The 22999-nt window shown below is 64.2% G+C and overlaps 2 protein-coding genes across 2 annotated transcripts in view; one reads left to right on the plus strand and one right to left on the minus strand.

Moving 5' to 3' along the window:
- Window positions 1-6: 6 nt before the first annotated feature.
- The window catches only part of SND1 (staphylococcal nuclease and tudor domain containing 1), a 100039-nt gene continuing 77046 nt past the window's right edge, over window positions 7-22999 (minus strand). Inside the window, 4 exon segments of the mRNA XM_068670200.1 lie at window positions 7-320; window positions 443-465; window positions 468-630; window positions 19418-19527. Of these exon segments, the coding sequence (XP_068526301.1) occupies window positions 9-320; window positions 443-465; window positions 468-630; window positions 19418-19527 (608 nt within the window). The 3' untranslated portion in view covers window positions 7-8.
- LRRC4 (leucine rich repeat containing 4) lies at window positions 4513-6821 on the plus strand. The gene is given in 8 exon segments (XM_068670199.1): window positions 4513-4925; window positions 4928-5362; window positions 5365-5598; window positions 5601-5656; window positions 5658-6236; window positions 6239-6259; window positions 6262-6663; window positions 6665-6821. Coding segments are annotated over 8 exon segments (1956 nt in total). The 5' UTR covers window positions 4513-4759; the 3' UTR covers window positions 6728-6821.

Below are 22999 nucleotides of genomic sequence, written 5' to 3' on the forward strand. Positions count from 1 at the left end.
TTAAATTTTTAAATTCCAGCAGCCTTTTTTTTAACGAAAGCAGCTCTTTTTAAAGAAAGCAGCACCTTCAGCTGCAGGTGGGGGCGAGCAGCAGGATGCCACACGGGGAAGGGGCACGGAGCAGCGACCCCAGCCCCACGGCGACCCCCCCCCCTGTTCCTCCCCGCCACCCCCTCACCTGTCTCCACGTCCTGCACGTAGAAGTGCAGGTCGTCGGTGATCTCCGTGACAAAGACGGGTTTGTAGTTGGCCGTGCGCTCCTTCTCCTCCAGCACCGGCACCACCTCCTCCACCGGTGTCTCCTCGTAGTGGGACCACACCTGGGGACAGGAGTGGGGGACACGGCGCTGGGGCGGGCACCCAGCCCACCGCCACCACCAAGGTGGGTCCCCGGGGGGGGATTTGGGGGCCGGGGTGGTGGCACAAAGGGGGGGTCGCTCACCTTCTCCTTCCTCTGCTTGGCGCCTCCTCGGCGGCCAGCAGCGCCTTGGAGTAGGGGCTGCGCTCGGCGGTGAAGTGCACCTTGGAGAGCGCGTGCTCCACCAGGGCCACCGACAGGTTGACGCCCTCGATGTGCAGCCAGCCGATGAAGTTCCCCGCCTTGTCCATGCTCTCCACCTCCACCTCCACCTGGGGGGACAGGGGGGGGGTCAGGGTGGTCTGGCTGCTGGGTAGGGTCCGGCACGGCACCGCCGTGCGCCCGCAGCCCGGCCCGTGCCACCCGGCTGAGCGGCTGCTCCGAGCTGTGCCCAGGGGTAAGGCGGGGGGGGGAGTGGGGAGGGGGACACCCCCGGGATGTGTGGGGTCCCTGGGAGCCAGGCCTGACACCGCAGCCAGGCTGCCCAGTGCGCTCCCAGTGCTGCCGGGGGCTCTCCCAGTGCTCCCAGTGTCACTGCAATGCTGCCCCAGCGCTCTTGCAGCACCCTCCCAGTGCTCTCCCAGTCCTGCCCAGTGCCCTCCCAGTGCTCCCAGTGTTGTGGTAGCGCTACCCAGTGTTCCCCCAGCGCTCTCCCAGTAGTGCCATGCGGCAAGGAGCATGAACACCACCCCGTGCACCCTTGCACAACCCCATGCACCCTGCACACCCCACGTACCCCATGCACACCCTGTGCACCCTTACGCACCTTGTACCCCCTGCACACCCTATAAACACCCTATAAAAACCCTATAAACACCTTATAAACACCTTATAAACACCCTACAAACCCTGCACCATGCACACCCCGTGCACCCCACACCCCCTCACCCCCTGTGCACCACCAGCAGCACGCTGCTGCATGGCCCTGAGCGTGCTGGGTGCAGGCACTGCAGGTGCTACGGGTGCTGCAGGTGCCATGGGTGCTGCAGGCGCTGCAGGCGCTGCGCTCCCCCGCATATCGAGCAGGGCCCCGAAATTCGGTGGCCTCGCGGAGTGGAGGTTGTGGTTCAGACCCCTGCAGTGGTTTGGGAAGCACCCGACATGGTTCCCAGCACCGCCACGCACCCAAATTTTGCACGGTGCCCAGCTGGAGCTCGCGTGCACGCATCCCCAAAGCGCACACGGCCGCGGTGCCCGGTGGCTCCGACCAGGCTGAGCCCAGCGCCCCCACCCCGAGCAGGGACGAGCCCCCCCCGGCCGTTCCCTCTGGCCCTGGGGTGCCCGGAGCAGCCCCGGCCTCTGCTCCATCGCCACCAGCTTCGGCCTCTGCCTCCTCCTGCCATCGATCCTCGCCGGGGCCGAGCGTGGCGCTTGGCTGACGCAGGGAGCCTGCCCGGCACCCAGCACCCACCTCGTGGCTTTGGGTCTTACCCCTGGGGAGGCTGGGGGCTGCCCCCCCCCGGGCATCTGGGGACGGATGGCACAGCCAAAAAGCACCAGGGCTCAGCACCGCTGCCTCTCCATGGGGTAGCACGAGGCTGGGTGCACGAGGATGCTGCCCCTGCTCCCCTGTGAGGGCGGTTTAATTGCTTTTGCTTCATTACTGAGGGAGGTGAGCAGAGGGGTGGGGGCGCACTGGACCCCCCCCAAGGGAAATGAGGCCACCAGGCTCCGTGCCCCCAGGGGATATTGCAGCATCGGGTGCCACCGGTGCCCGAGAGGCGATCGCACCCCAAAACGCCAACCCTAAATCCATCTCCAAAGCACATCCAGGGGGGGCTGCACCCCCCCCCCCCCGAGGAGCAGGCCCAGAGCCCTGAGCTCATCCCCATGGGTCCCCAGGGGTGCTGCCATTTGCACCCCCCGATCCCAGCCACATGCCTGGTGCTAAATTCTAGGGGGGGGGACCCAAAAATTGCCTGTTGGTGCCGAGGAGGCACCACGCACCCCACTGTGTGCCGGGTCTCAGCCCCCCAGCCTGGGGTACTGGGGGGGGGGCACAGGGGTGGGGGCCATGCTGAGCCGTGTCCCCCCCCCCAGCCCCTGTCACCTTACAGCTGCTCTGTGCCACCATCTGTTTGTCCTCGGAACCGGGGGGGGGTCAGGGTGGGGGTGAAGGTCGAGGGGGTGCAGGTGGGGGGGTGAAGGGGAGGGTGTGCAAGGAGGGGAGGGGCTGAGCCCCCCCCCCCTGTCCCCCATCCCCATCGCAGTCACCTCCCCGGGGGCTGCTCCGCTGTGCCCCCTGCCCTGGGGGGGGGGGTCTGCAAGCCAGGCCGGGGGGGGGACACACAACACGGGGGGAGGCCAGGAGAAGGAGGAGGAGGAGAAGGGGAGGAAGGGGAAGGAAGGCGAGCACTGCTGCGGGGCTGGGGGTGGCGGCGGGGATCCGGATTTGGGGACCGGAGAAGGGGGGTGTGCGGCTGCCGGGGGGGGGGAGCACCGGGGGGGGGGGGGGGCCTGTCCACGTCGGAGCTCAGCATCACGCCGGTGCCTGCCGCCGTGCGTCAGCGATCGGGGCGCGCTGAAGGACAAAAGGATGCGCGGGGCCTCCCGCCGCGCCCCCCCCCCCGCTCCCCCCCTCCCCAAATAATCCCCACACTGGGGACCCCCGCAGAGCCGGGGACCTTTCCGCGCCTCCCCCCTCGGCTCCGCACCGCACTGCGCGCCCTGCCCGGGGGCTGCTGAAACCTCAAACCGGTCCGTGTGTGTGTGTCCCCCCCCCCACCTCTCCAAACCCGCCCCCCACCTCTCCAAACACCCCCACCTCTCCAAACCCCCCCACCTCTCCAAACCCCCCCCACCTCTCCAAACCTCCCCCCCTCCGCCCCCGCTGAGCCCCGGGGGGAGCGCCCGGCCCCGGCTGCGCTGCGCCCCCTGCGCGCTGCGCCCCTTGCGCGTTGCGCGCCCCTTGCGCGCTGCGCCCCCTGCGCGCTGCGCCCCCTCCGCGCCCCTGCGCGCTGCCGTGCGCGCGGCTGCGCGCTGCGGGGCTCGGCTCCGCTCCCGGCCGCCGCCTGCCGCCCCCCCCGGTGCTGCCGCCCCGCCGCCCGGTCACCTCCGCTCTCACGACCACCACCACCACCAACCACCGCCGCCGCCGCCGCCGGCTCCTCTCCTTCTCCATCATCTTGCAGCCAGCTCGCCGCTTTTCCCCGACTCCGTCCTCCTCGTGTTTTGCTTTTTTTTTTTTTTTTTCTCTCTCTCTCCCCTTCATTTTTTTTTTTTCGCGTTTCCCGTTTCTCCATTTTCCGTCTTCATTTCTCCAGTTTCCATTTCCTTTTTTTTTTTTTCCATTTTTTTTTTCCAATTTCCATTTCTTCCATCTCTCATTTTTCCATTTCCCGTTTTTCCATTTCCATTTTTCCATTTCCCGTTTTTCCATTTTCTCCATTTCCCATTTTTCCACCTCCCATTTCCATTTTATCCCTTCCCCATTTCCCCCCCTCTCCCTTCTCTCTCCTCCTCTCCTCCATTCCCCGTTCCCATTCCCGTTTTTTTTTTTTCTTTCCCCCATTTTTCAATTTTCTATTTTTAAATTTCCTCTCTACGTCCCTCCCCCCACCCCCCCCAGCCCCTTTCCTTCCCTTTTTTTTTTTTTTTTTTTTTTTTTTTTTTCTTTCCCCCCCTCTCTCTGCCCGGCCGGGGGGGGGGCTCCTTACCGGGGAGGGGGGGGGGGGGGTGGGGGGGCGCCATGCGGCGGCGGGCGGGCGGCGGGCGGCGGAGCGCGGCGCGGGCGGCGGGGCTGGCGGCGGTGGCGGTGGTGGTGGGGGGCTGCCGGGCCCCCGCCTAAGCCGGGCCCCCGCCTCCCCGCGCCCCGCGCCGCAGCCGCCAGGAGCCATTTTGTGGGTTCCCCCCCCCCCTTTTCCTTTTTCCTTTTTTTTATTTTTTTATTTTTTTTTTCCTGGGGCCGGCCCCCCCCCCAACCCCTCCCCGCCTCCCAGCTACCCCCCCCACCCCCCTCCCCGTTTGCTCGGCACCGAGCGGCCCGGAGCAGCCCCTGCCCCCAGGTAGGTACGGCTGGGGAGCGGGGCTCGGCTGAGGGGGGGGCTGCTCCTTCCTCCCCCCCCCCCCACCACCACCACCCCGGCACCTTTTTTCTTTCTTTTTTTTTTTTTTTTCCCTTTTCTTTTTTCTCCCCCCCCCCCTTTCCCCTCTTCCCCCTGCATCCTTCCTATTCCATCCTCCCTCAATTCGAGCCCCCCACCCTTCCTTATCTCTCTGCGCCCCCCCCACCCCAAAAACCCCCCGGCCCTCCGGCGAGCCTTCAAGCGCCGCATCCTAGAGAGAGAGCCGGGAGCGGAGGGAAAAGTGTGTGGGGGGGGTAGCGGGGGGGGGGCCCCGAGCCAAATTCTCCTTTCGGCGCCGCCATCCCCGGACGATGGTGAATGATGAACGTGCCACACCATGAAGCTCTTGCGGCAGGTACCTGGGCACCACCAGCACACCTGGAGCGCGTCCCTGTTCGCCTGCCTGACCGTCCACGCCTGGACCCTCTGCGCCACCGCCGCCGCCGCCGCCGCTGCTTCGCCCACCGCCCCCAGCTGCCCCTCCGCCTGCTCCTGCAGTAACCAGCTGGGAAGGTGGTCTGCACCCGCCGCGGCTTGGCACAGGTGCCCCCGGGCATCCCCTCCAACACCCGGTACCTCAACCTGATGGAGAACAACATCCAGCTGATCCAAGCGGACACTTTCCGCCACCTGCACCACCTGGAGGTCCTGCAGCTGGGCAGGAACGCCATCCGGCAGATCGAGTGGGCGCCTTCAACGGCTGGCCAGCCTCAACACCTGGAGCTCTTCGACAACTGGCTGACCGTCATCCCCAGCGGGGCCTTCGAGTACCTCTCCAAGCTGCGGGAGCTGTGGCTGAGGAACAACCCCATCGAGAGCATCCCCTCGTACGCCTTCAACCGGGTGCCCTCGCTCATGCGCCTGGACCTGGGCGAGCTGAAGAAGCTGGAGTACATCTCCGAGGGGGCTTTCGAGGGCCTCTACAACCTCAAGTACCTCAACCTGGGATGTGCAACATCAAGGACATGCCCAACCTCACGCCCCTGGTGGGGCTGGAGGAGCTGGAGATGTCGGGGAACAACTTCCCCCAGATCAAGCCGGGCTCCTTCCACGGGCTCAAGTCGCTGAAAAAGCTCTGGATTATGAACTCGCAGATCAGCCTGATCGAGCGCAACGCCTTCGACGACCTGACGGCGCTGGTGGAGCTCAACCTGGCCCACAACAACCTCTCCTCCCTGCCCACGACCTCTTCGCCCCGCTGCGCTACCTGGTGGAGCTGCACCTCCACCACAACCCCCTGGGACTGCGACTGCGACATCCTCTGGCTGTCCTGGTGGCTGCGCGAGTACATCCCCACCAACTCCACCTGCTGCGGGCGCTGCCACGCGCCCTTGCACATGCGGGGCAGGTTTTTGGTGGAGGTGGACCAAACCTCCTTCCAGTGCTCGGCGCCCTTCATCATGGACGCCCCCATGGACCTCAACATCTCCGAGGGGCGGGTGGCCGAGCTCAAGTGCCGGACTCCTTCCATGTCCTCGGTTCGGTGGTTGCTGCCGAACGGGACGGTGCTGAGCCACGCGTCCAGCCACCCGCGCATCTCCGTGCTCAACGACGGGACCCTCAACTTCTCCCACGTGCTGCTGACGGACACCGGGCTCTACACCTGCATGGTGACCAACGTGGCCGGCAACTCCAACGCCTCGGCGTACCTCAACGTCAGCACGGCCGAGCTCAACACCTCCAACTACAGCTTCTTCACCACCGTCACGGTGGAGACCACCGAGCTCTCCCCCGAGGACGTCTCCCCTAAATTCACCAAGCCCGTGCCCACCACCTCCACGGGTTACCAGCCGGCGTACACCACCACCACCACCCCGTCCTGGTGCAAACCACGCGGAACCCCCCAAGCAGGTGGCCGTGCCCACCGCCGAATCCGGCGACAAGACGCAGACCAGCCTGGACGAGGTGATGAAGACCACCAAGATCATCATCGGCTGCTTCGTGGCCGTCACCCTCCTGGCCGCGGCCATGCTCATCGTCTTCTACAAGCTCCGCAAGCGGCACCAGCAGCGCAGCACCGTGACGGCCGCGCGCACCGTGGAGATCATCCAGGTGGACGAGGACATCCCGGCGGCGACGGCGACGGCACCGGTCCCCCCCGCCGGCGTTTCAGGTGAGGGGGCGGTCGTGCTGCCCACCGTGCATGACCACATGAACTACAACACCTACAAAGCCGCGCACGGGGCGCACTGGACAGAGAACAGCTTGGGGAACTCGCTGCACCCCCCCGTCACCACCACCCTCTTCCGAGCCCTATATCATTCAGACCCACAGCAAGGAGAAAGTGCAGGAAACTCAGATATGACTTCTATATTTTTTTTTTCTTTTTTTTTTTTCTCTCGTTTTTTTTTTTTCCCAGAAATTACCGATGCAATAGAATGCACAAAAAAACAGAAAAAAAAATGAAAAAAAAAAAAAAGAGACGGTAACTTTGTACAGAGCGGGGGAGAGACTTTTTTTTTTCTTGTACATGCTTATATATTAAATCTATGGGCTGAGCGGAGGAGCAGATTATATTGAAATTAAAAAAAAAAAAAAAACAAAAAAACGACAAAAAAAACAAAGTAAATGAAAAGGAAAAGACGCAGAGAAAACTATTTTCTAACTCGTAAGCTCTATTTAAGAGAGGCCAGAGGACGTCCGTGCCTGCCCAGGCGCGAGGAGGAGGAGGAGGAGGAGGAAGGAGGAGGAGGAGGAGGGCGGGCGACGCCGCGGGCAGGATGCGGCCGGACCCCCGCGGCACCGCGGCCACCGGGGCCATGCCAAAACCTTCCACATGCAATAAGAAAAAAAAAAAAGAAAAAAATAGGATTTTTTGCTCTTTTTTTTTCATTTTTTTCTTTTTTTTTTTTTTTTTCCTTTTTTTTTTGGGGGGGGTGGGTGTAGATCGTGGCGGGGGAGGGGATATCTGCAATGTATTCATGCAAAAAAAAAAACAAAAAAAAAATTGGGGGGGGGGCAAAGCGGGGGCTTGGCATCGAGGGGGGGGGGCTCAGAGCGGGTGCGCCCCCCCCCCCCCCTTAGCGCCCCCTCCCACTGCAGCACCCCTGCAGCGCGGCGGCCCCGGGCACAGGGCTACGGCTCCCCCGGGAGCCCCCGACCCGTGATTGTAGCCCCCCGCCCGGGGTGCGTCTCCTTTTTATTTTTTTTTGGGGGGGGGGGGGGGTTGATTTTTCCCCACCCCCTTCCCCGGGCTGAGCCCCAGGCGTGTTTTCTGGGCTGGGGGGAGAGGGGGGGGGGGAGGATGGGACCCCCCCCCCCTCTCCCCAGCCCACCCCGAGGGATGCTCGTGGAAAGGGGGACAAGGGGGGGGGCACCAAGGGCTCGTGGGACCCTGCCCCATACCTGGGGGGGGGGGCCAAGGGGGGGGCACAAAGCCCCGGCGCTCTGCGCAGCTGGGGGGGGGTGGGGGGGGGCAGCGCATGGGGGCCCAATATTGGGGCTGCCCCCCCCCTTGGGGAGGTGCAGGGTGGGAGAGGGGGCGGTGCCCCCCCCCATTCCCCATTCCGACCCCCCCCCCCCCTTCTTTCCCCCCCCCAGCCCCCCCGGCGTGGCTTTAATTTAGCTTTAAGGACTGAGCGGTGGGATTTCGGCGAAAATCCCGAAATCGTGTGTAGTTTGGGGGGGGGGGGGGGGGTGATGCGGTGGTGGTCGGGGGGGGTTTTTTTTTTGGGGGGGGGGGTGCGGGGGGGGGGGGCGAACCCGAAGTTATCTATATCGCTATATCGCTATATCGACTCCCAGCGACCCGAGGGTGCTCTGAGCGAGCAGCCGACGACAGCAGCAGGAAAAAAAAAAACAAACAAAAAAAACACAAAAAAAAAGAAAAAAAAAAAACAAGTGTATTTTTGTATTTTAATAAATATTGTTAAAAATTTGCAACGCGCTGTCCCTCGCGGGTTAAATGTTCCCCCCCCTCCCCAACCCCCCCGCGCCGAGCGGAGCCTTGAAAGGGTTTTTTCTGTGGCCGCTTTTTGTCTTTGCCCGGCAGCAAAAAGCCTCCAAAAAAAATTGGGATGCTGAGTTGGGGGGGGGGGGGAGGGCGGGGGGGGTCAGGAGGAAAATGGAAGGAGAGCGGCGGCGAGGGGGGAGCGCGGAAATGGGGGGGGGTGGGCGCACGGCGGGGGGGGGGGTACCGCTTGCACACGCGTGTGCAAGGGGCCGGGGACCCCCCCCTCACCCCGATCCTGCCAGGATTGGTGTGTGATGTGCGTGTCCCCCCCCCCCAAAAAAAAAAAAGCCAAAATATGCTGGATTCGCCATTTAGCGCCGGGGGAGGATGGGGATGAATCACCGGCCGTGCCGCGGTGTTTGGGAGCTGGGATGGGGGCGCGGGACCCCCGGAGCCCCCCCCAGCAGTGCCATGCGCTGCCTGAGCCCCCCCATGACCTCCCCGAGCCCCCCATGACCTATCCAAGCCCCCCGTGCCGTGCCCGAGCCCCCCGTGCCGTGCCCACCCCGGGAGCCACCGCCGCTGTTGCCGGATGCAGCGATGGAGATTTTGGGGCTTTTTGGGGTGTTTTTGGTGTTTTTTTGGTTTTTTTTGGGGGGGGGGATTTTGGTGCCATTGCGCTCTGGGAGCCTTCCTCTCCAAAGCTCAGTGTCTCTTCATCACCGGCTCTTTTGGCTCCCAAGTTCTGGGAGCTTACTGGGACCAGTTCAGGACTGGTCCCAGTAGCACCGCGGTACTGGGATCCTTCCTCCCGCCCCGCTCCCCTCCTCATCCTCCCCGCCAGAGCCTCTCGCGGCGGCAGACACGGGCTGCCGTGACGTACGGAGTTTATTTAAGCACTTAAGCTTTAATTTTAGCCCTAAATTAGAATAGCAAAGTAAATAATCTGCTGCTGCTGCTGCGAGAGAGGTGCCCGGAGGGAGCGTGCGCAACGGGGGGAGCGCGGGGCTGGGACCCGGGGGGGGGGGCTGCGAGCTCTGGATGGGTGGGCTTGAGGTGTCCTGGGGGCGAGGGGCTGCGGTGGGGTGGGATGGGGTGGGGGGGGTCAGAGTGGGGTGGGATGGGGTGGGATGGAGGGGGTGTGAGGGGATGGAGGGGGTGGGATGGGGTGGGATGGGATTGGGATTGGGATTGGATTTGGGATGGGGATGGGGATTGGGAAGAGAGGGGGGAATGGGGATGGGATGGGATGGGATGGGATGGGATGGGATGGGATGGGATGGGATGGGATGGGATGGGATGGGATGGGATGGAGGGGCTCTGATGGGATGGAGAGGTTGGGATGGGGTGGGATGGGATTGGGATTGGGATTGGGATTGGGATGGGATGGAGGGGGTGTGAGGGGATGGAGAGGTTGGGATGGGATGGGATGGGATGGGATGGGATGGGATGGGATGGGATGGGACGGGACGGAGGGGCTCTGATAGGATGGAGAGGTTGGGATGGGGTGGAATGGGATGGAATTGGGATTGGGATGGGATGGAGGGACACTAATGGGATGGAGAGGTTGGATGGAGAGGTTGTAGTGTGATAGGATGGAGGGGATGCGTTGGGATGGGATGGAGAGGTTGGGATGGGGTGGAATGGGATGGAATTGGGATTGGGATGGGATGGGATGGGATGGGATCCGATGGATCCGATGGGATCCGATGGGATGCAATGGGGTGGGAGGGGGCATTTGCAGTGTGATCAGAGCAAGGGACCTGCAGTGTGATGAGGTGGAGGGGGCCGTGCTGTGACCAGATCATTATGGTGTGACCGGGGGGGGGGGCTCGATGCGATGCCAGGGGCTGCACGGCCACCAGCGGGGGCTGATTGAGCTTGGGGGGGGGTCAAATTGCCATGCGATCGGGTGGGCTGCTGCGTGATGGGGCAGTGCCAAGAGGGGATGCAGCGCGATGGGTGCACGGGGTCACAGTGTGATCGGGTGGTCCCGGGGTGCTCGGGTGGTCCCGGGGTGCTCGGGTGGTCCCGGGGTGCGCTCGGGTGGTCCCGGGGTGCGCTCGGGTGGTCCCAAAGTGCTCGGGTGGTCCCGGGGTGCTCGGGCGTTTGCAGTGCGCCCGGGGAGGTGCGGGGCAATTTGGGCACCCGGGTGCCCCCGTGCTGCAGCCGCTCCTTCCCCAGGGCTCAGAAACTTTGCTGCCTGACCCCCCCCCGACTGGGGATAGGGGTCAAAGGGATGGGGACAGGGACAGGGACAGACAGACACCGGGCCCTGAAGATGAGAGGGTGGGGGGGGGATATTCACAGCCAGCCCTGTGCCAGCGCCTTCGTCACCGGCTTCCCAGAGACATGCAAGAAGCGGAGCGCCAGGAATATAAAAGCCTTTCATTGGCGGCGGTGCCGGGCACGGGCTGCCCCCCCCCTGCACACGCCATCCACCCACTGCCCCCCCCCCGCCCCTCCCCAGCCTTTTGGGGACGGGAGATGGGAGATGCCGGTGAGATTTTGCCGAGAGCCGGCTCGGATGGCACGGGCACGGCCAGCACCAGGGCTTGGGGCCACCACCGGCCCCATGGAGCCCCACAGCCACCCCATAGAGCCCCCCCCCGGGGGGGTCTGTTAGGAAAACGCCCCAGAGCCGAGCCCTGGGGGATGTGTGCGGCGGCTGCAGCATCCCGTGATTAAAAACCTCGCAGCTTGTTAAGGATAATTTCTATGGCAACGCTCCCCACCGGGGCCCGGCCGCTATTGTCTCCGCACGTGCACGTGCCAGCGGGTGCTGGCACAGGGGGCTCCGGGGTGGCCCCGTCCCCAAAGGGTCCCCAAAGGTCCCCGCGCCCTCCCCGGGGTTGTCGGGGTCGGGGATGCTCGGTGGCGGGGACGGAGCCCGGGCACCTCCTGCCGGGGCCTTTCCCTCGCCGCCCGCGCAGCGCCGCGGTCAGGGCTCCGTAATTAGCTCGGAAAAGGCAAATATTTACTAAATCCGAATCTGCACTTTCAGGAAAAAAGCAAATGTCACAGCAGCCGCCCAGAAAACCCCGCCAACAGCTCCGGGGCGGACGCTCCTCCAGGGCACCGCGTGCACTGGGACACGCTGGGAGGCACTGGGAGGCGCTGGGACGCACTGGGTGGCTCCCTCCCACCCTGCCGCAGCGTGGCAGCTCCCTCGTGGGCAGCGTCCCCGTGCCCGAGCCGAGGTTTCCAAGCTGGCACCGAGGTGCCCGTGGCGGTGTCACCGTCCCGGGGGACATCCCCACGGGGGCGCAGGAAACCGGGGGCTGTGCCGGCTGTGTGGGCTCGGCGGCGCAGCCCGACGCGGGGCTGGCGGTAATTATTCTTATTGCTGCGGATATTTTTGGCTCCGGTGCTGCAGATGTTTTCGCAGCTCCGCGGCTTTTGCAGCGTGCGGCAGCGCAGCCCGGGCAGGCGCCGGCGGTTCAGCCCCTGGGGGGGTGAGGGGGGGGGCTGCGATGCCTCTCGTTGGGGGCCGCCACAACGAGCCGCGGGCGCACGGGCGCACGGGGATGGGCAGGATTTGAGGCTGGATTCATCCGAGCAGAACAAAAAGCGCCTTGTGCTGCCCGCCCGAGGAGCGCTGCGGACGGGGCCGCTTGCCATTACGCACGGACGGGGAGCCGGGAAGCGCCCGCGTGCCAAAAAAACGCGTGGGAGGGCGAAAACCCCTCGCCTCCCCTAAATTTAAGAGGGTCCCCAAGGGGGTGCCCACACCGTGCTCGCGTGGCGTGGGGACACCGTGGTGCCGGCGGGTTGCGTCCCCCCCGGCGTGTCCGTGGGGTGAAACCCGAGCGCGAAGCCGCGGGCGTGCGCCCCCCCGGGAGCGTGGCGAGCTGCTGGGGGCCGCTGTCAGCCCGAACGTGATCCCAGCCAAAATTAGGCGGCACGCGGCTCGTCACCGGCCGCTCGCTTCACCTGGCTGTGAGTCAGCAGCCGGCTGCAGACAGGATTTTAAAAATATCCCCGCAGCCTCCCGGCAGGCAGCGGGCACGGGCAAGGGGAGCAGGGGCTGCCCCCGGCCCTGCTGCTTTTTTTTGGGGGGGCTCCTGCGCCCGCCCCGTGCCGCCGGCTGCCTTTTGGTGACGGGGGCTGTGCCGAGGTCTCGCTCTCGCCGCGGGTGAAACGTCGGGAGGGATGGAAATCAAAGTGGCACCGCGCTTCCCTCAGAGCAAAGGGGCCGAGTTCAGGCTGGGGGGAGCGCGGCGCTGGCGGCGTGGCCGGAGGGGCTCTGGGACCCTGCCCCCAAATGCTGGGGGCTCGCCCTGGGTGTGCGGCCGGTGCAGGACCCCCCTCGCTGCCCCGGTCCCCGAGCACGGTGCAAAGCCTGGGGGGCTCAGCACCAGCTCAGCCCCGCACTCCACTCACGCTCCCCCCAAAATCCGTCACGCACCCCACCACCTCGATGGTGCCAACTGCTGCAGCTCCCACGCACGTGCGCCCCACGGTGCCGGGATGCAGCCAGGGCCAGGAACAGGCACCAAAATTATCTTTTTTTTTAATTTTACTCCTCTCATATCACATGGAGCCCCCTCTCCGTGCTGCTGGGGGACACCACGGCCGTGTCCCACCGGCAGCGCCCCGTTGGCTGCGCCCCTCGCCCTGCGCCTCAGGTCCCTCCGAGCCTCGGGTTGGGTGGCACAAATTTGTCATCCTGGATGTGAGGAGATTGGGTTGTGGAGAGCTTTGGGAGCCCGGGGCGCACAGCCCCAGGAGGGGACAGCCCCGGGGGGGGGGCTCAGCACCCTCCTGTCCCTCCCCAGCCGCTCAGCGCCGCCGCGCAGGGCTCGGCACCGGGCGACGTTGCCGATTTTTGGTGGCTTTTTTCCCCCCCCAGAGCCTGAGCTGCAGACTGCGGCAAACTCTTTTTTTTTTTGAAGGGGGAGAGGATTTTATGTGCCCCCCCCCCCCCCCAAGTAATTACAACTGCAGCACGGGCTGCTGCTGGGCCCATTTGCATAAACACTTTAGCAACTGTGCTGCCTCTAAATGGTGCCGCCACCCCGGCTGCTTTGCATAATGCGCCCGCTTCCCCGACCTCATCCTGCCCTAATTGGCCTAATTGGCCTAACGAGCCGGGACCTCCCGAACCGGGTCAGCCCTGGGGTCACGCTGACCCCTGCCCGCACCGTGCGTCCCCGACCCCGGGGGGTGGATAAACGCTGCCCCCCCCATGCAGGAGGGACACACGTGGGGGGGCTTCGTGCGCCTGCGGCTCCCCCGGCTCTGCCACCAGCTTTGCCACGTCCCCGGCTCCCCGGCACCGTCCCTGCCTCCGCGTGGCCACCGTGGCACCGCCACGTGCCGGCTCCGTGGGGTGGGCAGCGCCGGTGCCCCCCGCGTCGTGCCGGAGAAGCCCAGCGGGACCCCGGGGACGGACGGTGCCATAGAAGCCGCAAACTTTGGGCACCTTGGGAGAAGCCGGCAGCCTCTCCGACGTAATTAAAGCCGGCACCTTGTCAAATCGGGGCTGCTCGCTCGCACGACATGAGCACGAGGGGGATTCACCGGGCTGCGCCCCTCTCCGTGTGCCCCCCAGCCCCACGGGGATGTGAGCCCACGCTGCTGGCAGCCCCGCCAGGGGCACGCAGCGCCCGCGTGGCACCGGCGCGCTCGGCCCCGCAGCTTTTCCCTGCTCGCCAAAGAGGCTTTTGGCAGCCAGCTGAGCGCTCAGCAGAATCGCTCCTTCCCATTACGGCAGGAGGAAGGCATTGGAGGGGAGAGAATTACACCTCGGCGAGAGGAAATTTTTGCCTACAGATTAAACGCCTCGCTCCCTTTGGCTGGAGGCTGAGCCTGAGCCGAGCGCGGCCGCAGCCTGGGTGGGCGCACGGGGGGGTTGCTCGGCTGCTGCCCCCAGCCAGGGCTTGGCACAGGGGGGGGGGCTCCGGCAGCTCTGCCCCCTCCCAGCTCCGCGGGGAGCTGCGGCCTCGCGCTGCTGCGGCAAACTGCTGACACATCAGCCGAAACCTCTAATTAAAACCATAATGATAAAGGAAAAATGTGGGCTACCAGGCAATCAATAACGGAACAAAACGCGCTCCTGCAAGGGCTCGTTTCCTCGGGCTCAGGTCCCCGAGGGGCTTCGCGGAGCCGGGATCTGGATGCGAGCTGCGAGCCCTCGCAGCGGGATCGTCTCCAAACCAACCCTCCCAGCCCAGCCCTGCGTGGGGGGGGGACACGAAGGGGACGCCCAGAGCGCCGGGGGGCACACGGCCCGGTGCTGCCCACCCATTTTCTCTCCACCACATTCATCAACCGCAGGAGAAGCCACACGGCTGCCATCACCCTGCCTGGGGTGCTCGTGGCACCCAAGCGCGCCAACGCCGGGGCTGCTGGTGTGCTCCAGGAGCCTGCGGCGCTGCCAGCGGTCACTTCCCTGCCGGGCCCTGCTCCAACTCGCCAGAATTAGGGGAAAAAGCTGCTAAAAATGTGCTGGCACCGGAGCCCCAGCAGTACGGGCTTCCTGCCTGGTGGCACGGCACGGCGCGGTGCGGCACAGCGTGGCACGGCGTAATTTGGCACGGCACAGCGTGGCACAGCATGGCACGTGCCTCCCCAGCTTCCCACCCTCTGCTGTCCCAGCCAGTGTGACACCTGCGTGTCCCCAGGGGGGGACACGACACCTGCATGGCCCCAGGGGGGACACACGACACCTGCGTGGCCACCAGGCGCGGGGGACATGGTGCGGACACGCGCATGCAGAGCAGGGGACATCGGCCTCCAGCCCAGCACAGAGAGGAGCAAAGCTTTCCTGCCCCCCGACCTTGTCCCTTTCCAGATACAGTGTCACCATCCTGTCCCCATCCGTGTCCTCATCCTCATCCCCATCCCCATTCTGTCCCCATCCCCATCGCCATCCTGTCCCCATCCATGTCCCCATCCCCATCGCCATCCTGTCCCCGTCCACATTCCCATCCCCGTCACCATCCTGTCCCCATCCAAACCCTTGTCCCCATCCTATCCCCATCCCCATCCCCATCCTATCCCCATCCCCATCCCCATCCTATCCCCATCCCTGTCACCATCTTATCCCCATCCATGTCCCCATCCCCACCCCTGCGTGGCCCAAGGGCTCTCCTCTTGCATTAAGCCCCAGCGAAGGAGAAGGGAAGGAAAGGCAAAAAAAAAAAGGGGGAAAAATAAAAAAATAAAAAAATAAAAGAGCTGCTTTCTGCTCAGCTCCTGGAGGACTCGAGCATTTAGCAAAAGAGTTTAAAAGCTTGCTGACCTGGCACGCTTGAGGAGCTGAGATTACGAAGAGAAAACCTTTCAAGCGCCCGAGGTGCCGGGGGAGGCGGGGGAGGCCGGCGAGCGTGGCGCTGGCGCTGCAGCCTGGTGGGGGGGGGACACAAACAGCCCCCAGTGAAGACCACGGAGCCCACCCCACTCCCAAATCACTGCCCCGCCAGCAGGAACTGGGTGCGGGAACACCGAGCACCCCGTGGGGACTGGGAGGTTGGGGACCCCCAGCCACGGTTTTGGCAGTGGCAGGGTTTGGTGGTGGTGGGGGTCTGGCAGTGTGCCCCCCCCCAGCTTCCCTGGGACACCTCCACCTGCCATAGAGGCAGCGGTGGGTGGATGGATGGACGGACAGATGGACGGGGTGATGGGACCCCCAAATACATCGCCACGCTGGAGGCAAGCGGCAGGGGCGCAACGGGGATGGCACCGACCTCTGCGCCCCGGGGAGGGGGCTGTCACCCTGCCCCCATGCCCCACAGAGGGGGCTGTCACCCTGTCCCCACGCCCAAAAGAGGGCTGTCACCCTGTCCCCACGTCCCATGGGGAGCTGCCACGATTCAAAAGCCCCTGAGGACAACTGGGACATGGCAAAATCTGAGCCGAGGTGGGCACCAAAGCCCGAGGACGGGGCAGCGGCACCCAGGGGACACGGGGACATGGGGACGTGCCGGGGGGGGCTGCCATCTCCCAGGCAGGCCGCCCACCTTCCCACCAGCCCCCCTGTATTTTCCGCAGCTCCACACCCCCAGGGAATTGTTTTTATTAAGCCGCCCCGCTCGGGCTCCTGGCTGGCAGGAAGGATTAACGCCACCGCAGCCTCTCCGCTGCTGTGCGCTCGGGTTTCCTGCTGCAAACGCGCCCCTGGGATCGTCCCCAAGAGTTTTGGGGCTGCAGGAAAAGCTGCAGGAACCCCAGGCACGGTGCCACCAGGGTCTGGTGCCCTCTGATGCTGTGTGGCTCCAGCGGGGAGGCAGCTGTGGCTTTGTTGGAGGGGAGCCCCATCAAAAAAACTCGGTGCGCATCGAGCCTGGCTAGGACCAAAGGCTGAAGGGGTCGATGCGTGGGGGTGAAACACCGGGAGCCTCCAAAATGTTTGAGAAAAGCCCCAAAAGGTCAATGGGATGTGGCTGGCAGCACGTAAGGAGCCCAGAAGGGATGGAGCCTCCTGACCCAACGCGTCACCCCCCGACTCAGGCAGCAGCAGCATTTCCAGCGGGTGGGGGACCCCCCGTGCCCACCCCAAATCTGTACCTACAGCCACATCTGTACCCTGGGGTGCCAGGAGCGAGGGGAAGAGCAAAGCCATCGGCACCCCAAGAGCGCGGTTTTACCCTGCCAGTCCTTCAGGGAGATGGCTAAGGGCTGCGGAGGGCATTTTTTTTATCCTACGCTGAAATTCTGAATCACGGCGTAATTACCCAAAATGGGTCTCGCGCTCGGGCGGCACCGAAGTTTCAATCAGAGGAGTCGCGCGAGTTGGGGAATTTTCATATCAAGAGGCCTTAATGAGCACACACGAAAGACAGGGGAGGCGGGGACGGGAGGCAGGTTCACGCCGAATCCTACAAACACCCCGCAGCTCACGGCAAGCTGGCCGGAGACCCCAAACACCCCACACGGCCCCCGCTGTGCCCCCACCGAGAGCAGCGGGGCCACGGTGACCGGCACCCGGCTCTGGGGGCAGCCGGGTGCTTTCTCCTTCAGAAGATCAAAAGCAAGTAATTTACGGTTTTTCATCTCAGAATCTAAAGCTGCTCCCCTGCAGGGCGATTTCTGTAATTAGCATTCGCTGAGGCCATGCAAGGTCGGGCCCGGCCACGGCTCCCTCCGAGGATGGCCCCGAGGAGCCAGCTCGTGGCCCGGCCTCGCGTCGGTGCCGTGGAGGTGCTGGATCAGCCCCTGCTTCCCACAGCATCTCCAGCGTCTGCCACGCATCCAGCGTGCACCCGTTGTGCATCTGCCCTGCATCTGCCCTGCAGCCCCCGTGTCTCTGCTGTGCATCCATCACGCATCTGTCCTGCACCCGCTGTGCTTCTGCTCTGCATCTGCTGCACACCCACCCTGCAACTGCTTTGCATCCTCTGTGCATCCACCACGCATCCTCTGTGCATCCTCTGTGCATCCTCCGTGCATCCTCTGTGCATCCTCCGTGCATCCTCTGTGTATCTGCCATGAATCCTCTGTGGATCCTCCATGCATCCTCCATGTATTCTCCATGCAACCATTGTGCATCCTCCGTGCATCCTTTGTGCATCCACCATGCATCCTCTGTGCATCCTCTGTGCATCCTCTGTGCATCCTCCGTGCATCCGTTGCGCATCTACCATGCATCCTCTGTACATCCTCTGTGCATCCTCCAAGCACCCTCCATGCATTCTCCGTGCAACCGTTGTGCATCCTCTGTGCATCCTCTTTGCATCCTCTGTGCATCCTCTGTGCAACCATTGTGCATCCTCTGTGCAACTGTTGTGCACCCACTGTGCATCCCTCCTGCATCCACGTGTATCCACTGTGCATCCTCGCTGCACCCCCGGTGTATCCTCTGTGCACCCGCCGTGCACCCGCTGTGTGTCCACCATCCACCATGTGTGTAGCGTGCATCCTCTGTGCTTCTGCTGTGCTTCTGCCGTGCATCTGCTGCACACCCACCCCGCACCCTCTGTGAGCCCCCTGTGCATCCGTTGTGCATCTGCTGTGCATCTGCTGCACATCCTCTGTGCGCCCGCCGTGCATCTGCCGCGCGCTCGCTGTGCGCTCGCCGCGCATCCCTCGCACAGCCCCTGCACAGGGGCAGGGCACCCCCTGCCCGTTCTCTGTGCACCAAAGGGGCCCAATTCGGCTCAAATGGGACCAATTCGGCTCAAATGGGACCAATTCGATGCCCCCCTGCACACGCTGAGGACACATTGGGTGGCAGGGACGAGGCCAAGCACAGTGCCCGGTGCCTTCTGCTGTCCCCTGGGTGTCTCTGGGGAGGCTGCAAGGCTCAAAGCACTGCTGGCCATGGGATGGAGAGGACAGAAACGTGGCTGTGCCACCCCAGCACAAAAACTGAGCACGGCACACCAGCCCCTAGCAGCTCCCCATTAGTCTGGAGGGGGGCACGGTGACACCCAGGGCTGGGGTCACCTCCCCTGCACGTGGCACCCGCAGCCTGAGCCCTTCCTCCTCCTCGCCCTGTCCTCTCCTCCCCGCGCTGGCCTGGAGCCTGTGAGCGCAGCGGGTGCTCTGTGCCGCTTCGTGCTTCCTCTGCACTTTCCCTTTCTGCAAGCATCATCTCTGTGCTTTCCTTTTTTTTTTGCAGGCGTCATTGCCAGGTGCTTTTTGGGGCCACGGCCTTTGCGGTCTTTCTGGGGCACACTCAGCACCCTCAGCTGGCACCCTGCAGGATGCAGCCCCCCCTCTGAGCCATGCCCAGCACAAATAGCTCTTGTTATTGCTTTCCATGCAAATAAAAAAAAGGTAAAAGAAGAGGCAAGCGAGCGCTTTTCCACCCTGGCCCCAGTGGGGAGAAACGTCCGGCACAAGAGGAGATTTAGGGGTCATGGGGAGACGCCCCCTCCCAAATTTACGCATTGGCTTCCAACACAAAGCACCATTCCTGTGGCACCAGCGTGCCGTGACCGGCGGTGGCACAGGGCTCCCGTCCACCCCTAGCACACAGCACGGACACCGCAGCCCCTGCATCCCCCTGGCTGTGCCCAGACCCAAATCCAGCAGCGGGGACACTCGGTGACACATGAATGTGGCAATTCCCGTGCCACAGAAAGCCCCCACCCGCTGCATCTGCAGTTGGCACCCTCTGCCATCGCCTGCGCCCGCGCCCGTGCCGCGCGCTCCTACCTCCCGCTGCAGCACCAGCTCCTTGGTGAAGTGCGTGGCCTCCTCGCTGAAGGGTTCCCCTTCCTGCACCAGCCCCGGCAGGTTCCTGGCTCCGCGGGGACACTCGATACCTGCAGGGGGAGAGGGAAGCGTTGGGAGGGGGCTTGCCATGTACCCATGCGCCCACCCCCGGTGGCCCGGTGGCTGCGCCAACCCCGCGCGTGGCACAAGGCCGGTGGCTTCGGGCTCTTGGTTGGCAGCAGCGCTGCTCCTTCCCTTTACGGCGGCCGCAGGGCTCGTGCAGCTTCACGGGCTGTAAAACTATATGGGCGAGGAAATGAAAATTGATTCCCCGGCTCCACGCGGCGCAGCCAGAGCAGTGCCAGGCCTCGCTGCTCCCCGCCTGGCACCGGGCTTGGCTGCGGGGCTGCTGGTGGCTCATTGTAGGGTGGGATGGGGGCACCCCACGTACCCAAGGGGGCTGCGAAGACCCCACACCAGGAGCTGCTCCCTGCACAAATCCTAAATAATCACTGGGCAAGGCAGGGCTGGGGACACAGCCCGAAGTGCACACTTGGTGGAGGAAGGCAGCGCGCAAAGACTTCACCACGGCACCGGCGGTGCCACCTCCAGCCTAGGCGCACCGTAACACCCCCTGGCCCCCCAGAACCCCCAAAACCCCCAGCTGGTGGGCACAGGATCCATGCAGAACCCATGACAGCCCCTGGGCTGGGTCAGGGGGGAGCTGGCAGTGCGGGGGGCTCGGTGATGAGCCCGCAGGCTGGGGGTAGTGCTGCGCCCCTGTCCCCGTCCCCTGCCTTGCGCCGGGGGGGGGACGGCCCCGGCTGCCTCAAGCACGGAGCCTAATTCCAGGCTGCTCCCATTACCTCTAATCGCCGCCTGCACGATAGCGCTGGCTGAGAGCTCCTGATAAGCAGGTATTAATTCTGCCCTATTATTACAGCCGCGCGGGCAGGTCAAGCACCAGCCCTACCCCCCAATCGCGGCAGCCATCGCCGGGAATTGAAATACCGAAAAAAATAAAAAAAAATAAAAAAAAGAGGGGAGAGGAGGAGGCCGAGTGCTGTAGGGCTGGCTCTCTGGCTCGGCGCAGAGGCCGGGCTGTGCCCCACGTGCCACCCCAAACCACAACCTGGAGCCACCACGGCGCAGCCGCCGCTCCCCGACTCGGTTTCCCCAGGTGCGGAGCGGGGTGAGAGCCCCGGGGTCCCCTCGTGCAGCGCGCTCCCCGAGCCAGGCTGCTCCGCAGCCACGGAGGCGCAGGTTATTAACCGGGGAAGTGCTGCATTATTAATTTTATTTTACATAATTTGCTATTAATGAAGTGCCAGGAGTTACATTTAGCGGCTGCCCGACCCCGTCGGTCTGTAACGGGAAAGCGCAGAGCCCCAGCTCACGGCACAGCCCCGGGAGCTTTTGGGGGTGCTCAGCCTGCAGGACCGTGCTGCCGGGGTGCAGGGAGGGTGCTGCGGGGTCCAAGAGCCACCCCACAACACCCTGACACCGGCACCGCAACGGCTGGGGACGGGGCTGTCCCGGCACGGGGGGGGGACCGTGGCACTTGGTGGGAGCACCGGGGAGGCAGCAGGGTGCAGGCACCAGAGAAGGGGATGGGATTAAAGCACCGCACGGCGTGGTGCTCCTCACCGTGCAGGACAGACAGACGGACACCGAAAATTCATGGCAAGCACGTGGTGAAGCCGGCCCCACAAAGGGCAGACCCTGCAGCAAAGCCATGATAGGAAACCGGCTGGTGATTGATCGCCCAAGCAGGGATTTTTCTGTTTAGCAGAGCCCCCGTCCTTTATCTCCGTGCTGTTTCTAATCAAAAAGCCTGCTTAGGGGCAGAAGCAGACCTGGCTGCGGGGCACCCCCCGGCACGGTGCAGGGGGCACCCAGCGCTGCCGGCACATGCTGCCGTGCACCAGCAGCAGGGTTTCCAAAATTCTGCTCCCGCACCTTAACCAAGTGCTGACGGGCCACGGGGGGGGAGCCAGCAGCCACCCAGTAAGAGGGGAGCGCAGCCCCTGGGAGGCTGGGGCGGGGGGGGGTGCGATGAGAAGCGCCGACTTAAATCAAGGTTTCCTGCTCGCTGATTTCGCCGGCGATTAAAAGCGGTGATTTGAATCACTCGAAATTAAACCTCGGCACCGTGGGCCACGATGGGCGAGGAGGGGGCTGCAGGGGAGGGCACCGGTGTCCCTGGCTCTCCCCGGCCTTCCCTGGGGTTTGCTGGGCCAGGGGGGGGGCATCTGCCCCGAGAAAATATGTGCGTTCCTACCCCATCCTCATCCTCATCCTCATCCCCATCCTCATCCCCATCCCAGCCCCATTCCATCCCCATCCCATCCCCATCCCCATCCCATCCCATCCCCATCCCCATCCCATCCCCACCCCGTTGCCTCCCACCCTCGCCATCCCCACGACTGCAGAGCTGGAGCAGGGTGGCAGCCAAAAAAGCCTTTTTTCCCCTCTTTTTCCCTCCCCCCCCTCTCCTCCGTGCTGTCTCCAAGGGAAGCAAAACATTTCCAGGCAGTCTGGCAGGAGTTTGGCAGTGGTGACACGCAGCAGCCAGCTGCCAGCCCCCCCAAAAGCCCCCCCAGGATGAGGGGAGCCCCCAGCCCTGCCCGCTCCCCATCCCGGTCCCCGAAGCAGCCCCTGGAGCATCCGCACCCCCTGCCCCCAAAAAATGGGGTAGGAACAGAGGATTTCTGTAAAGGCAGCAGAACTCGGGGTGGGGAGAGTGGGCGATCCAGCGGCTTCGTCAGCGAGCTGAGCACCGGCAGAGCCCGGCCCCAGGGGGCTCCCCGGGCTTGGGGGGGGGGGGGTGTGGGGGCAGGCACGTGAGCAAGTGTGCACCCCCCCCTTGTGCGCCGTGCACCATTTGGGGGCACACGTGAGATCGGTGTGAGGTGCTCGCCAGGGCTCCTGCCTTCGCCAGGAGGATTCTGGCGCCCTTCCTCCTCCTCCTCCTCCTCCTCCTCCTCCTCCTCCTCTGCGCAGCGAGCAGGGGCTGGGGGGGGAGGGAGCCGTGGCTGTGCGCTAGCAGCCTCCAACAGAGGCGAAAAGATGCTTTTTGTGCAGAAAGTGATGTGAAGCAGCAGCCGAGGAAGTGTCCAAGTGCTTAAACCCCAAACACCAATTAGGAGCGCGGCGCTGCTGCAGCCCGGCACGGACTCGGGGGGGGCCCCACTGAGCGCTGCATGCACGAGCCCTGCACCCTGCACCAGGTGCCACGTTGGGTACGCTCACAGCCCCTGACGCCTCTTGAAACCACACGAGCGAAGCCTGATTTGGGGGAAAAAAATAAAAAAAAGGCACCTAGGAAGGATGCGATGAGCGCGCCCAACCCCAGCGCGACGCATCCGCCGCGCGGCACGGGGAGGGGGACACCCGGCAGAGATGTGAGCACGGCCATCAAAGTTGCACAGCTCTTGAGAAAACTAAATAAACCTGAAGACGCGGCTCTGATGCTCTTCCCGGGGAGCCGTAATGTATTAATCTGCGCAGATGAGGGATGCAGTTTAAAACACTGCAGCGTGCGGCTGCCGCTGCTTTCCCCCGGGGTCCCGAAATAACTCG

The sequence above is a fragment of the Anas acuta genome, chromosome 1 (assembly GCF_963932015.1).
Source record: "Anas acuta chromosome 1, bAnaAcu1.1, whole genome shotgun sequence".
NCBI classification, from domain to species: domain Eukaryota; kingdom Metazoa; phylum Chordata; class Aves; order Anseriformes; family Anatidae; genus Anas; species Anas acuta.